The 14,762-nt window shown below is 40.2% G+C and overlaps 1 protein-coding gene across 2 annotated transcripts in view; it reads left to right on the top strand.

Annotated features, from left to right (window-relative positions):
- Positions 1–14,762, top strand: part of pxna (paxillin a) — a 31,659-nt gene that overhangs the window by 12,915 nt on the left and 3,982 nt on the right. Inside the window, exons 2-13 of one of the 2 annotated variants that reach the window (XM_014009672.1) lie at positions 2,762–2,934; positions 3,037–3,122; positions 3,341–3,483; positions 4,356–4,545; positions 4,664–4,805; positions 6,667–8,046; positions 8,892–9,158; positions 9,415–9,744; positions 10,683–10,841; positions 11,883–12,056; positions 14,010–14,091; positions 14,190–14,338. In XM_014009672.1, the coding sequence (XP_013865126.1) occupies positions 2,762–2,934; positions 3,037–3,122; positions 3,341–3,483; positions 4,356–4,545; positions 4,664–4,805; positions 6,667–8,046; positions 8,892–9,158; positions 9,415–9,744; positions 10,683–10,841; positions 11,883–12,056; positions 14,010–14,091; positions 14,190–14,338 (3,275 nt within the window). The remainder of the gene's footprint in view (positions 1–2,761; positions 2,935–3,036; positions 3,123–3,340; positions 3,484–4,355; positions 4,546–4,663; positions 4,806–6,666; positions 8,047–8,891; positions 9,159–9,414; positions 9,745–10,682; positions 10,842–11,882; positions 12,057–14,009; positions 14,092–14,189; positions 14,339–14,762) is intronic. The other variant, XM_014009674.1, reaches the window with a different exon arrangement.

Here is a 14,762-nt window from a genome sequence, read left to right as displayed (position 1 = left end):
TAGGTTTTGTATTGTTATATATAAAATTATCTGTGCCATAGTTATTAACGCAGGAAGACCTTCAACATTAAGTTTCCCTTTCCCTTCTAGTTTAGCAGAAGTTATGCTTATTGAACGTGAGTCTGACACCTACAGTAGGTCTTTCCTATCCTTTAGTCCTGCTGCTATAGGCTTGACTTATGGACAACCTGACTACTTCTCACTCTGCAGCTGTCTTTACCCACTCTACTTGCCTTGTTTGTTTTTATAGTTATTTCTGTCATTAGCATGTCTTTATTCTTTGTCTTTCTTCCAWTAAAAATACACCTGGACCAGTCATTGTGTTTGTCTTTTTCACATCCTCTCAAACCCAGCCGGTTAAGGCTGATGGTCCTGAAACTAGTTCTGCTGGACGCTTCTTTCTAATAAAAGGGAATTTTTSCTTCCCACTGTCTCCAWTGTGCTGCTCAGGWTGAGAGATTGTAATGAAGTGAAGTATCCACACTGTTGCCTTCATTAGAAACTGTAGATAACTTTTACTAGTTAGRATTTTATGATGTATGTGAATGTTTTTGTACAGGACCTGACTTGTGTTGTGAAATGGTGCTAAAAGAACAGAACTGAACACATGCACCCATCTGCACTGACTTGACTGTTGCATTGACACGTTTTTGATTGGTTTGTTTTATCGTACTGCGTTCATGTAAAGGCAGTTGTGTTCAGTTTCACAGGTGTTTTTTTAAATCACTCAGTTGGGGATGAGAGGGGCAGCAGGGTAAACAGAGCGCTGTGTTGTTTCCACGATGAAACTCTGGAATGTAACCGGGCCTATGTGTCCAAAAAGGAGCCTCTGCCGTGAAACCCAGTCACCTGGCATGTTAGCCATGATAATTATGCTAATGCTAAGGTGGTCCAAGTGAACCTGACTCAGCTGTAGCTGTCTCCTGTCTGTCTGGGAACTGCAGCGGTCCACATTACCACAGCACAGATTATGCTCTGGGATACCCAGCAGTCATTTTCAAGTTTGGTAAAGGTTAGAAACTCGTCAAGCAAAAGAAGCATATTTGTAATTTTATTTTATTTTAAGAGGTAAATACAAATTGAGCACATGAAGCATTAATATAGTGTGAGTCAGGAGGACGCTAAACAGAGCCTGTGCTAACAGTGTAAAGGAGGGGCTGATTATAGCCCTTTTATACCACTGCCGTACCACTCCCTTAGTTGGGTATGCCTGTGTTGATAAGAGCTCTGCTCTCTGCTGTCTGCATTTTGGATCTTTTCTCCACTGTAACGTGCTCAGACGACTGAAGTCGGACACCTTTACATAGTTTAGTTCATCGATTCTGTAAGTAGTATCTCTTCCTTGAACTTTCAGGCAGTGGGGTTAGCTGGTGTAGCAGTGGAGGGATCACCCATACTCCTTACCATTTATTTTAACCCTTCTCTCGCCTTGACCCTCCCCTCCCCTGCTCTCGCACCCTTTCTTCTCTTGTACTGATGGTAGAGTTAAGAGAGGCAGTTCCTGCCTGGCATAATGTGTGTTTAGGTTGACCTCTTCCTCCACTGCTGCTTCTTTCTCTGCGTTTTTCACCTCTTCACCTCCCGGATGGTCAGATTTGTCTTTTCCTAAGGTGTGTCTCTTCTTCATGTTAATTTTAAACTAGTTTGTTACTCCTGATCCAGTAGATTTATTTTAGGACAGTACTTCGGTGTGGTATTTGCTGCTGATCATACTTTGTCAGTATTATCAGATAGTCCCACTGAGTATTACACGTGACTTGAATAGTTTTTCTTTCTGCTTCTCAGCAAGACTCATACCTCTATAACAGCACTGTTTACTCACTGTTTTAAATGGTTAGTTTACTACACCTGCATTTGATTGATTTATATCTTAAGATGTCAGTGTTGGTGATTTTAGTTGTCTGCGCAGTGCTTTATTTYTATAAAATATGTATTTTAAAGATCAGGTTTTGGTATTTATGTGTTTTTCTTTTTAGAAGTTGTAAAATTCTCCTAGAGAAACTAACCCCTGCCCTGTTTTGTCATGTGCTAAAATAGGTTTTCAGTGACACAGTCTCTGTGCACTTTATTCAATCTCCTGTGATGTTATATGACCTACCTGCTTGTTAGAACTGGTAGTTGTCTTTTGGCCTGGGGCTCATGTTTTTCTCAGAATACCAAACATTTCTCCGAATTGGTCAGCTTGTAAATGAAAATTATTATGGCTGCACATTTAATAATATTTTTTTTTTATATGTTAGGTCCAGGGAAGTGTCAATGAGTAACCAAAGGAGTGGCTGTAACTGCCTGCGTGATTCAACTTTGACTACTTTGAATCCTTTGATGTCAGCACACATGAAATTTTGACAGATTGCAAAAGAAATGGTGATCATTTGGTGGTGTTGCGCAGATGACACGATGAGCTGAACATTCACAAGAACTACTCCTAGTGCTCATGATAATTTTATTTGGGCTGGACAATGTGGAATAAGATGATTCTTTTTAGTGTTCTTCTGTTGAGGAGAAGGTGTTGATATATTTATTGCTACATAGCTAATTTCTCAAACTTTGGCCAGGGGGTTGAAGTTTGGTAAATGATAGCTCAGTGCTAATGTGGTTTAGTGTTGACATAAATGTAAGCCCTTCTAGTTTTCTCTTTTCATTTAAAGACCTTGTTCATTTTCTGAGGATTCTTTAGAGCATCCAAAGATACTCCACAGTTTGTAAATTCCTTATAAATTAAAARGAATAAAACATGCTCTGTGTTGTATTTTTTTTATAGATGCTCTTTTGGCGGACCTTGAGTCCACAACATCCCACATTTCCAAGCGCCCACTTTTCCTTTCTGGTGAGACCGCTTYTTCCTTTCCTGCCGAGGMTCAGAACCAACAAGACATCTGCTCMCCACCTCAAGTCCCATCAGAGAACCCTCTAAACGGGGTTGATGACACCGAGGTAAGTGCGTGCYTACCAGATGGAAGAYGGATTTGTGTCATTTRCTTCTGAACYAAACTCTGTGGTGAAATATTTTGTTGTGACTTCCGTTTTGCTCTTCAGTTCTTCAGCGCAGCTCAGAAAAGCCCCTGGTCTGTAGAAAGCAGCAGTCCCATCCAACGTGTCGGTGAAGAGGACCACGTATACAGGTCAGAACATTCTTTTAGATGGGGTAAAAAATAATAATCTATGGAAAACTTAACAAAATAGGTTGTATTTAAAAATAATTAACCAGATGTACACATAGAAATGAAACTTCTCACTTGATTATATTTTTAGGCAAAGKACTGGGACAGAATTTTGTAGTAATAAGATTTAAAAACAATAAAAGTTGTAAATGATGTGTTTTTTTTTCTGGATACTGTAGTCTCCCTAATAAACAGAGGGGCAGTGAGTCATCATCAGCTGCTGCTATGAATTCATCTTTGGGCAACAACCTGTCTGAGCTGGACCGTCTGCTGTTGGAGCTAAATGCTGTCCAGCAGAGCACCCCTGCCTTTCCCACCGAAGGTACTTTGACAATAAACTAGGGCTGTGAAATTAATCGAGTTAACTCTGATTAGTTTTAGTGCTGCATTGCCATAGATTAAAAATTTTATCGCAATTAATCGCGATTAAAATTTACAATCACTTTACTATGGCTGAATATGTAGGTTTGTATATTGCAATGCACTCAGTGCATGCCAGGTCATGTTTGTAAATGAGAAGTGGTTCTCAAACAGTTTACCTGGATAAATAAAGGTTAAATAAATAAAATAAATAAAAAAAACTCCATGTATAACACATTATGTACAGTTTTTTTTTCTTTTTGTCTTCTTATGGCTTATTTTATTTTATTTATTTATGTTTTGCTGACAACTGTGACCTTAGTATCTKTCTTTCATTCCTCATGTAGTACTCATTTGGAATGAAAATCCTTGAATTTTTGATTTAACCATTATTCTGCACAAAATTTAACTGACTCACATATGTTTGGAGCATTTTTAGGTCCTGMTTTATATTCAAAAAATTATCTAAGCATCAATTTTGTTTTCTAAATAAAAACATTAAAAACGAATTAAGAACTCAAGTAATTTATTTTATCAATATGCAATAGAAATGTACAGTATATCATGATTAATTCACAACTACTTTGGGATTAATCAGATTAAAAATATTAATCATTTGTCAGCCCTACAATAAGTATGATGCAGTCTCGCGTTTCTCAAAAGGGGARGTAGATGTCACTGCATAAATATAGCTCATGGTTTTGTGGTATTAGATGGTGATCGTTTTCCCTTCACGATGTTTCGTCTGTGTCCTGTTGAGTTTACTATCAATCGTGAAAACCTACAAAAAAACAAATGTATCTTTTTCTAAAAATGATTATTCTTATTTTGAAGAGGTAGCTCCACCACTTCCTGCAAGTGGCACAATTCATCATATCCAAGAAAATGGAGTCTCTACTTCGGGTAAAGCCACTCTGGAGAAGGGCAAGCGCACCGCAGCTACTCGAGGGATAGAGGATGTCCGGCCAAGTGTGGAGAGCCTTCTAGATGAGCTGGAAAGCTCTGTGCCCTCAGCCCTARCTGTGTAAGACAGAATAATTCTTCTAAAGCAGCATAGGAGTTATACATGAATGAATAGAACATTAATGCTCACATGTTGTTTTGATTTAAAAAAAAGTCATCGTTTATGTGTTCTTCTTTAGTCCCACAACTTTGGTGGTGTCAGATGGCAACACACAAGCAGAAACACTGCCACAGCAACAAGCCAGGATGTCTGCCTCCTCTGCTACACGAGAGCTGGATGAGCTCATGGCCTCCCTGTCTGACTTCAAAGTCCAAAGCAATGTGAGTTTGATTTGAAAGTGTGGGGACTTGGGCTGTTTGAGATTTTTTTTTACATTCATGGCAGGTAGATAATTTGTTCTCATGTAACTGAAAGCCTCACAGATTCTGATATTATTTACGCCTCTGAGCTGCCAAGTAAGGCAGTGACGGAGTCCAAATGGTTCATACACAGTGTGTAAGGGTAAGCCAGCGTCGCCGCTCGAGGGTCTGATGTAGTGATGACAGACGGTCTGTACGAACAGCCAGCTGCAGGATTTACAATGGCAAATGTTCCACACATTTTCTGTGTAGTGCCGCACATCAAAACCACAGTTATACTCCATGTAAGGCAGGGTTTGCAATGCTGGCTTCATTTATGAAAGCTCCTATAACACCAGCTCAGTTGGTGTATTTATGAGCAACAAGGGGCAGCTTAAAGCCATAATGGCACACACACGTCATTTTGTAGTGTTTTTCTTTATTAGAATGTTCATGCTTCTAACACAGTTTCCACGTAATTAATGTGTTATTTGGGGATTAATGGAAGTGAAACTCATTAGGGTTTTCATAAAAATTGTGTTGCAAGAAGCAAATATTCCACATCTTTCTTTACAGCTAAATTTGGTAATCAGTTATGAAAATTCTCCTGTTAGAATATCTGGTCACAGCTCTTTTGGAAATGATCTTAGCCCCAACTTTTGCTTTAACTCTCTCCATAACTCAGTTTCCTCCCCCCATATTACTCTATTCTGTTGACTTCAGTCACTTTTAGTTTCAGAAAGAGAAAAAAAAACTTTTGACTTGGCATCTTTGATTTCATTGTTATTCCTCTGAATGTGTTTATATCCAAGGTTATTTTCCTGGCTCAGTATTTGTTGTGCACTGAGACTGTCCAAAGTATACTTATTGATGTTCAAATGTGAGCAAACGAATGAAAGTTGACTGCTGATTTTGCTCATTTATGGTAGACATTTAATGAAAGATGCACATTTAATGTTTTTTCTTGGTATTGATGATATACATGTGCAAACAGTTGAAATCACAGGCATTGAAAATGTTCACTTTTTCACAGCTCCTTAAAGGCTACTTTTTGCAACTATATTYCAAAACTGTTTTTCTGAAAATGCTTTCTCATAAACATTTATTTATACTATGTTCCATATAGGGATGCAACAATACATGTACCCGTGTCGAACCGCACTGAACTGTATCGAACAGTGCTGTATCGAACAACACAGATTTTAAAAATTTACTTTAACATTTCTTCTGAAGCTGCTCCGTGTTAAAGGATCAGTGGATCTGTGTTCGACTGCTCCACCTAGGCTGCATTTTTGAGCGCAGATCCACTGAGAAACTTGCTGTTTCAGCAACATTTAATTTAAAAACTGTACTTTTGAGGTTAAACAAATGTTCATAATTAATATAAATAAATTAAAAGTTAAAAGGGGCATGGAAATTTCTCTTTTTTGTATCGAAAAAATATCGAACCGTGAGACTAAAGTATCGAACTGAACCTAATCGTGAATTTCCTGTATCGTTGCACCCCTAGTTCCATATGCATACATATTGTGTTCACTTGATTTGTGTTATTGCAATTTTTTTATCTTTATTTTTATAAAAGCATAATATTTTGTTTAAACTAAAAAGCAGCTTTTGAGATTTAAGGTGTGTAGTTTATGGATGTCACGGAGCATCTTTTAAGACTGAAAGAGTTAAATGATTGCTCTACTTTTATATTTGCTTTGCATGTGAGATTCTTCACTGTCCATTCCCTTCATTTCAAGTTCATTCTGTTCTCTTGGTCTTGTTTTCTTCTCTGTCGTTGTGTATGTCTTGTCTGTGGATGTTCATTGCCCTCGTTACAACATTGCARCTGACTCAGTCCAGCTCTCAACTGTCTGTGAATCAGGACTCTGGGGAGCCTCCATTAGTAGCAGTTGCTCAAGCTGTAASACCTCACATTGGCTCAGAGGACACGCCTTTAAGTTACACTTCCCTTTCCTMTGAGCCTCTTTCATTGGAACTCCACATAGATGAGGATGGTTGCTCAGTCCCTGCATCTTCATCTTGTTCGACTGTGGCAAACACATCATCCAGGAGCTCTCAGTACTCCCATGTTCCACAGAAAAATGATGGTGGCAGTGTAACATCTGAGGTGTCACATTTGGAGAGCTTCAGTGTCTCTAGTACTTCAAAACCTCACATCCAAACTGAAGTCAGCAGCCCTACACACACGTTGGTAACTAAAGTGTCTGCCAGTACAGGTGTGTCTYTCAAGAGCTCCAGTCCAGTTGTTGCCAAAAGTCCGCTTACTCTGTCCAAAATCTCCAGTCCCATTTTTAATTCAAAAACTCATACTACTGATGTCAAATCTAAAAGCCCAGAACCTAAAACCTTTAGTCCTGTTTCTATAGGTCACGGTCCACTGGCAGCTACAAAGAGTTATAGTCCTMTGACCGTATCCACTGCTTCAGAAGCTGTGGCAAAGACAGCTAGTCCGGTCACAGTTCCCAGGATTTCAAGTCCAGTTCCAAAAAGTGCGAGTCCTGTGCCAGTCCCTGTCATCTCTAGTCCCTTAAATGTCCCAAAGAGTGTTAGTCCTGATTTGGTTAGCAAAAGTGCTAGTCCACTGACAATTCCAAGACTTTCCAGTCCAGTTCCAAGGACTGCTAGTCCCCTAGCCCTTCCAAATATCTCCAGCCCTTTAGCTTTCCCCAAAAGTTCTGGTTTTGAAATAATCCCAAGAAATTCTTCCCCTGTAACGCTACCCATGCTTTCAAGTCCAGTAACACTTTCAAAGAGTGAGACTTTGGTTCCCAAAAGTTTTCCTCAAATCAAAAAAACATTCGCTGCTTCAGGCACCAGTAGTCCCAGGACTTCTCCAGTTTTATCTGCTACTGTACCGTCAACCAACCTGAATGCCTCAGACATTAAAGGAGGAAATATTCTGGATTTATCATGGCCATGCCGGGAGCCGTTATTGGATGATGCTTTAGACAAAATATTATCTCCTGACTCCAGTCGGTCGACTGAGAACCAGCCACCTGCTTCTGTTTTGCTCATGGATGAGGACAGATCCTGGGAGGAGGAAGATGTAATTTATCCCGATCTCAGCAGAGAAGAAACCCTGACACCCATGACTGAGTCCAGCTGGTTGGACGAGTGTTTCACCCCTTCCAGCTGCCCTGGAACACCAGATGCAGCGCTGGACCTGCCCTTACAGCAACCCTCTGCTGTTGAGCGACTGTCTGCTTCTGGTCAAGTAGGCAATTTAACTCCCCAAAATAAACTGCTGTCATAAAGCTGTAGATTATTTAGGATCCCAATTGGTCTTTTTTAAAATTTGGTCATGTGGCCAAAGATACAAGTGACCTCTGATTATAATACTAGAATGGCTTTGTCGTATGAATACTCAATAATTTCCTACTCTTTAACTCTGATGTAAGCTTATTTTGGGCGAGCAGTTTTCATATGTGTTGAAGGAGTTGTGAAATTGTACAAACATGTCGAGATGAGGAGAGATTCCTCAATCTTTGTGGTGTAACGCATGTGGTGTCATATAACAATCAGTGAATGGCTCGAGGGAGCCATTTCCCTGTAGAGAACATTTGTGGGTGATGTTGAAAGCTCTGCTGAAAGGTTGTCAATGCACGTCTGCACTTGCTTCTTTCATTGTTGCTGCGTTGGACATGCTGTTTTGAATTTGCTTACAATCTGTCAGTGCCTACAGTGAGCACAGACGTTTAAGAAACTTTCTAGAACTATTACCTTTATGATGTTTGGCTTTGTTTTGGCATGTGTTGACATTTGAGAGAGCCATTTGTAATTAGTCGTTTTCACTTTAGTTGTCCAGCATGTCATACATTAGATTTGATGGCAAAGAATAAACCTAAACTGAAGGCTGTGATTTGTTTCAGCCAATAAGTCATTAAATATGTGAGTGCAAAGCATTTTGGCTGGCATAATACAAATCTATTGCTTGAGTGTTTGTGCCCTTTTTAATGACGTATTCACAACTGGGCCCATCCTGATCATAACACAATGTGGGATTTTCTACTAAATGGCATGATCCCAGCTTCCCACGCCTCCTTATCATCTGCTCTCCAGCTCAAGTCGGTTATCCGCCGCACCAAGGAGACGTCCAACGTCCACCCAATGTACAGGGACGGACTGAGGCGAAAAATGGGACCAATCATTGTGAATAAAAGCAACTCGCAAGATCGGCTAATTGAGGAGCTGCAGGGGAAGCTGGGGATTGGGCGAGTGGAGCGCAGGCGGAAACAGCAGCCAGACGACTGGCTGACCGAGGGGGTCATTGTCATGTCGAACCCACAGAGAACTCGGGAAGAAGGGATTCAGCCGTCTGTGGACAAGGTAGACAGACACTTGAGGGATGTATTGGAATGATCTTAAGCCAYTTGGACATTAGATGTTCTGTTGAAGTCCACAGAGACTTGTACTCCTAATATTTCATCACATTGCCCTAAATTACTTWCATAAGTCAGTTTTAGCTGATTTGGGTTCTTGTGCCAGTTTCATGCCACCTTTTCATACTTTCTATTTTAATCAGGGTTTTCTTGCTTGTCTTGTCTGTTCTTTCTTTTTGCCATTTTCTTTTCTTTTCTGTCAGATCATCATCCCTCCTGAATCACCAGTCCCACAGAGAAAAGTCCTCCCCCCTCCACTGTCTCCCCCAGCACCCAAAAAGCCACCCCCAGTCAAGCAGACACCTCCGCCACTACCTCCTCCACCTCCGACCCCTCCTCCTCCTCGAGAGCCCACTCCTCCACCCCCCAAGGAGCCTACTCCTCCCCCACCTAGGGAACCCACGCCTCCCCCGGACCAGCCCCCTCAGTCGCCTAGRCCCCCACCTAAGCCCGTCACGCCACCCCAACCTCCAAAGGTCCTCGTGTCAGTGGGTTGTCAGACGGATTACGACCCTGTCTTCCCACCACTGCAGGCACAGTTCACCTTTCTGTTCTGATCACCCTACTTTCACACTTTGTACTCGTTTTCCACTTCCTGCTATGAATTCTCCTGTTTATTGATTACCTATTTTCTTATTTGGGCTTGGATTAGGCATCAGTATGGAAACAGTCAGCCTTCTCAAAGCTTTGTCTGAAACCCAGTCAGCTCAGGTTAGGAGGGGCATTGACGCTCAGGCTGGAGAGACTGAGCCCCTTTTCTAAATCTGACATCCGATGGCGCCAAGAACTGTGCGTTTGGAGTGGAGGTTAGAATTTAAGAGCTCAGGGGAAAGCAGAGTGGAGCTCCCCAAAGTTCCTGTTGCTCTAAGTGTCCTGCCACCCTCAGGAATGGCAGGCTCGCAGTGCAACTGAAACCCAATCTGCCACATGACAGCGCAGTTACCACCACATTTAGAGCAAGTCTCACAGGACTTAAGTCAACAGGTCCCATGGGTTTAGCTTAAAGAAAATGAAAGGCCACTATTAGGCTCCTTGAGTCATTTGGTAAGGATTTGTGGAAGTGGATGATTACATTCAGGATTTATTATGCATCTACAGTCTGTCAGGGGCTTGTTTAATTTTGTCAGAGGTGAGGAGYTCGTTTGTGTAAAAAAGAATATGTGGTAGCAGAGGTGCTATTTTCTCTCTGAGGAATGAAGGAGTCGTGAAGATCCTATAACCTCACCATTTGAGAAGGTCTGTTTGCTTATATTGCAGCACTCAAACACACATACACTATGTTCATAACATCTTTACACATCTGCAAACATGAATTAAAAAATATTTTTTCACACTTTGTATTGGTTCATCATTGCAGTTCCTCTAACAAAAGAGAAGATGGTAAAATTACATTTATTGTTTTTTATGTTTTTGGTTTGATATTTTCTTAAACATCTAAAACACCAATAAAATCATTTTCCATTTCTGATAGATCCAGTCACAGGGCAAGACCTCTCCCCCTGATCCCCCAAAACAAGCCAACAAGCTGGACAACATGCTYGGAAGCCTGCAGTCTGACCTCAACAGACTCGGAGTCCAGACGGTGGCCAAGGGGGTCTGTGGCGCCTGCAAGAAACCAATAGTTGGACAGGTAAGGAAAGTAAATCTTCCAAATTGGAATAGAGAAAATAAAGCTGCAAAAACTGCAGTATTTTCAAGTTTACCCTAAACAGGATCCAAAGTGAACACCTATAGAGTGTATCGATCATGATTTTAGAAAAATAAATAAATAAATATTTGCATATACACATATTTACAGCCTTTTACAGAAACACTTTATGGATGTTTGACCTTTCAACAGCTAAGAATGTGGAGATTTATACCTCAAGTCTTAGAATTACATATTGAACATGAACACTTTGAGTGACAGGAGAGCTACGGAACAGGCCTGTACAAAATCCTTGAGTTCATGCTGGGATGCATTTCTTTCTCTCATCACTTTTGTTTGCTGAAATCCAAAAACAGCTTCACCTAATGACTAAACTTTAGTTTTCAGAACTGCTGTTTGCACATTACTGATTGACATTTTGGTGGCTATATCTAACTCTGATGTCCAGTTTTATATTTAAGTGAGCATTAACTTGTGCAGAGGAGATGAGCAGACTTTTTAAAAAACACAATTCTAGCAGTTTTTTTAGTTATGTYTTTAAAAAAAGAGTTGCAAGGCATTTTTTTTGTTAATTAAAGGAGTTATGCATGACGTGCATGGCTGCACTGATGACTTAATTTGAAAATCACTCATTCATTAAATAATCCAACTTGCATCAAGTTGGCTGCTTTTTTTAAGRTGAAAAATGTTAAGATTCTGCTTGCGTTCATTGCGTTATTGAATTGTAGTTTCACAAGTTTGCAAGATGAAACTCGTCTCCAAATGTCACTCGCTCACTCAAAATTGCCTGTTTGAAAGCAGCATATTCTCCCCTGGTAGATTTAACATCTTACCGTCACAGTTTCATGAGCATCTGAAAAAGGAATGCCACTTTGAATTTCAATTTACATGTGAATATACATCTGCTACTCTGTGCAGTAATCCCTCTGCCTCTCGCTGCCTGCAGTGCTGCAGGGCTTTTTTTTCTCTCTCTCTCCTGAGCAAGCTCATCACATTTTAATGCGCTGTGTCTCCTCACACCAGGTGGTGACTGCCATGGGCAGAACGTGGCACCCGGAGCACTTTGTGTGCACCCACTGTCAGGACGAGATAGGCTCCAGGAACTTCTTTGAGCGTGACGGGCAGCCTTACTGCGAGAAAGACTACCACCACCTGTTTTCACCGCGGTGCCACTACTGTAATGGACCCATACTGGATGTTAGTAATGCATACATACATCAACACACACGTAGATAGATACTGATATTTATTTATTCATAAGCTGGAAGCCTTAGTGGAAAAATCACTACATGATGGAAACTGCTTGTCTTTGTAAAGGAAGCTCTGACGGTTAGGTACTCCCTGTTCTAAAAACAGTTGAAGTAAAGTGACTTACTACTTTTTGTTTTTTAAATAATAGTTAAAAACAAGTGGAGAGGTTATTGAAAGTGATATATGTAAGGATTATTGATTTTTGCCCATAACTGTGCATGCCTGTTTGTTACTAAAATATCTCATGAAGCTCTGGACAAATGTTAAGTGCAGACAGTAAACATTGGATGTTCAACTCCGTTTGGAGTCAACTGACCTAAAACACAATTATGAGCATATCTCAGTCAGTTCTGCAGCTATTAACCGAAAATGTGTTGTGATCGTAGCTGAGATTAATAATTCTGGATGCACATCTGGAGTCATTACAAATCYAGATGTCCGCCACAAATAACTGGCTTTAGTCAACACAAAATTGTCTATAACTCAGTTAATTTTACAGATATTCAGCTAAAATTGGATGCAGTAATAGGCTGAGAGTCATTTACTCTGAGGCTAAAAGCTTGTGAATACAACTGTGTTTGACAAAAATGCAACGTTTTTTTTWTTTATTTCTAAACATTAGCTGATCTTAGTCTAAAACTATAGCATGAAAGATATAATAGGCATTCCTTCAAGAAATGCTAGGTCTCCAGTGTGAGACAAAAGGCACAGGACACCCTTTTATTTTGATCCGATATGGCGGCTTTTAAGACTTCAGCCATGTTCTGGACAGACCCTAAAAGAGAGGCCTCTTCACCCGTTACGTGCTGATGTATTCTGAGATGTCATTTTCCCATTTTCTTTCTAAAATAAAATGGTGTCCTGTGACTTTTGACTCACCCTTTATAAATAAAGTTTTGTAGCATCTTTGCAGGTATTAACATTCTGAACAACCGACTTGTTTATTTTTGCCATCCTGCATACACAAATTTAGGAATAATTTGAATCTGCTATTATTGAAATGTAATAAGTCTCACTTAAGTGGATTATTTACTTTTTCTAAAGTGTATGTAGYTCCTCACAGTTTTACAGTAGCCTGAACGTTACTGACGCAGACAAAACCAGCTCATACGTCCACGTCACTGTTTGTTACACTCCTCTCCTACTTGTCAGCACTCAGACTTATCTTCAAAACAACACAACTCCCTTTGMTTTTTTTTTCAGCCACTGCTCTTACACACACTCATAGAAACGCACACCATGCCAGAGGCATTTGAAGAGAAGCACGCAGTGATCAGTGGACTTCAGTGTGCAGGAAGGCCAACATGAGTCATGGCCGAGGCACAGCTTGTCTTCCACACTGCTATCACTTCTCAATTCGTTTTTTTTCTTGGGTTTCCACCAAAACCAGAGGGAGGCACTGAGATTTCTTTTTTCTTTTTTGTTAATTAACCGGCAGTAAATTAAAAAAAATTTCTCACAACGTTTTTCTCAAAAGATTGCAATCTGAGGAGTAGAGAAATGTACATGCCTTCACAGAGATTTAATGTTAAAAATTACCTTCAAGTAAACTAATCCTCTGTAACACTTCCTGGTGGCAAAGCCTGGAATCACTTTGATTTGGCACAAAAAAAATGTGCAGAAGTTGKTATGCTGCAGGAATTTGCAAACTGGTGTGACCTGAAGCTACTGGAAAACAAATGCTATCAGTGTTAGCATTCTAGCATCTCCGACGCTGCTACAGTGTCTGCACTCAGTCTGCCCTCTCCTGGCCTCCACTTAGTTTCTTATTAGACAGGAGATAAATATTCTTATACATCGACTTTTGTTGTTTGGTGAGGAAGTGTTTTTTTATTAATGTAACTGTAAAAAAAATTACAACAGAGTCATTGTTTGCTTTTTGTGTTTTTTTTTTTACAGAAAGTAGTGACAGCTTTGGACAAGACTTGGCATCCGGAGCATTTCTTCTGTGCTCAGTGTGGATCTTTCTTTGGACCTGAAGGTACCTGTCTCTGTCCATGTCCTCCTCAACCATCAAAGCAAAGCTGTTTTAACCGGAACAGCTGGTTGAAATCATTACGTGCCTTTGCTGCCCTCTAGGTTTCCACGAGAAGGATGGAAAGGCGTTCTGCAGAAAGGACTACTTTGACATGTTTGCTCCTAAATGTGGCGGCTGTGCCCGAGCCATCCTCGAAAACTACATCTCTGCCCTCAATTCACTCTGGCACCCAGAATGCTTCGTCTGCAGGGTGAGTCACAGGGCCTATCTTTAACAGATCAACATGAAAATCTTATTCGAATCAATAAATAAAAAAATCTCCAGACATAAGGTTCCCAGAAATAATCATTTGTTGTACATCTGATAAGGTTGGCCTTAAAGGGAACCCTGACTAGTTGTAATATTAGACACTATTTGATAAACATTTACTTCAGCTGTAAAACCAAGACTGTGAAAATATTGTAGGTTCTTTACTTTTTGTAAATTTAAAAAATATACACTGCAAAGTATACCAGGTAAATGATGACATTTACTATTTTTTTCTGTTCACGGCTGCAAGCTCTTTTTCACCCTGAAGGTTAATCTTGAACAATATCTGATGATCGACTCTTTTTAATGAAACCAGAGAGCGTTGACAAAGAGGAGAAGGTAGAAATGACTCAGTCTTAAACTGA

Source organism: Austrofundulus limnaeus, unplaced genomic scaffold (genome assembly GCF_001266775.1).
Source record: "Austrofundulus limnaeus strain Quisiro unplaced genomic scaffold, Austrofundulus_limnaeus-1.0 Scaffold60, whole genome shotgun sequence".
In the NCBI taxonomy this organism is placed as follows: Eukaryota; Metazoa; Chordata; class Actinopteri; order Cyprinodontiformes; family Rivulidae; genus Austrofundulus; species Austrofundulus limnaeus.
Note: the sequence above shows the minus strand (reverse complement) of the source record. Positions and strands in the feature narration are given on the sequence as shown.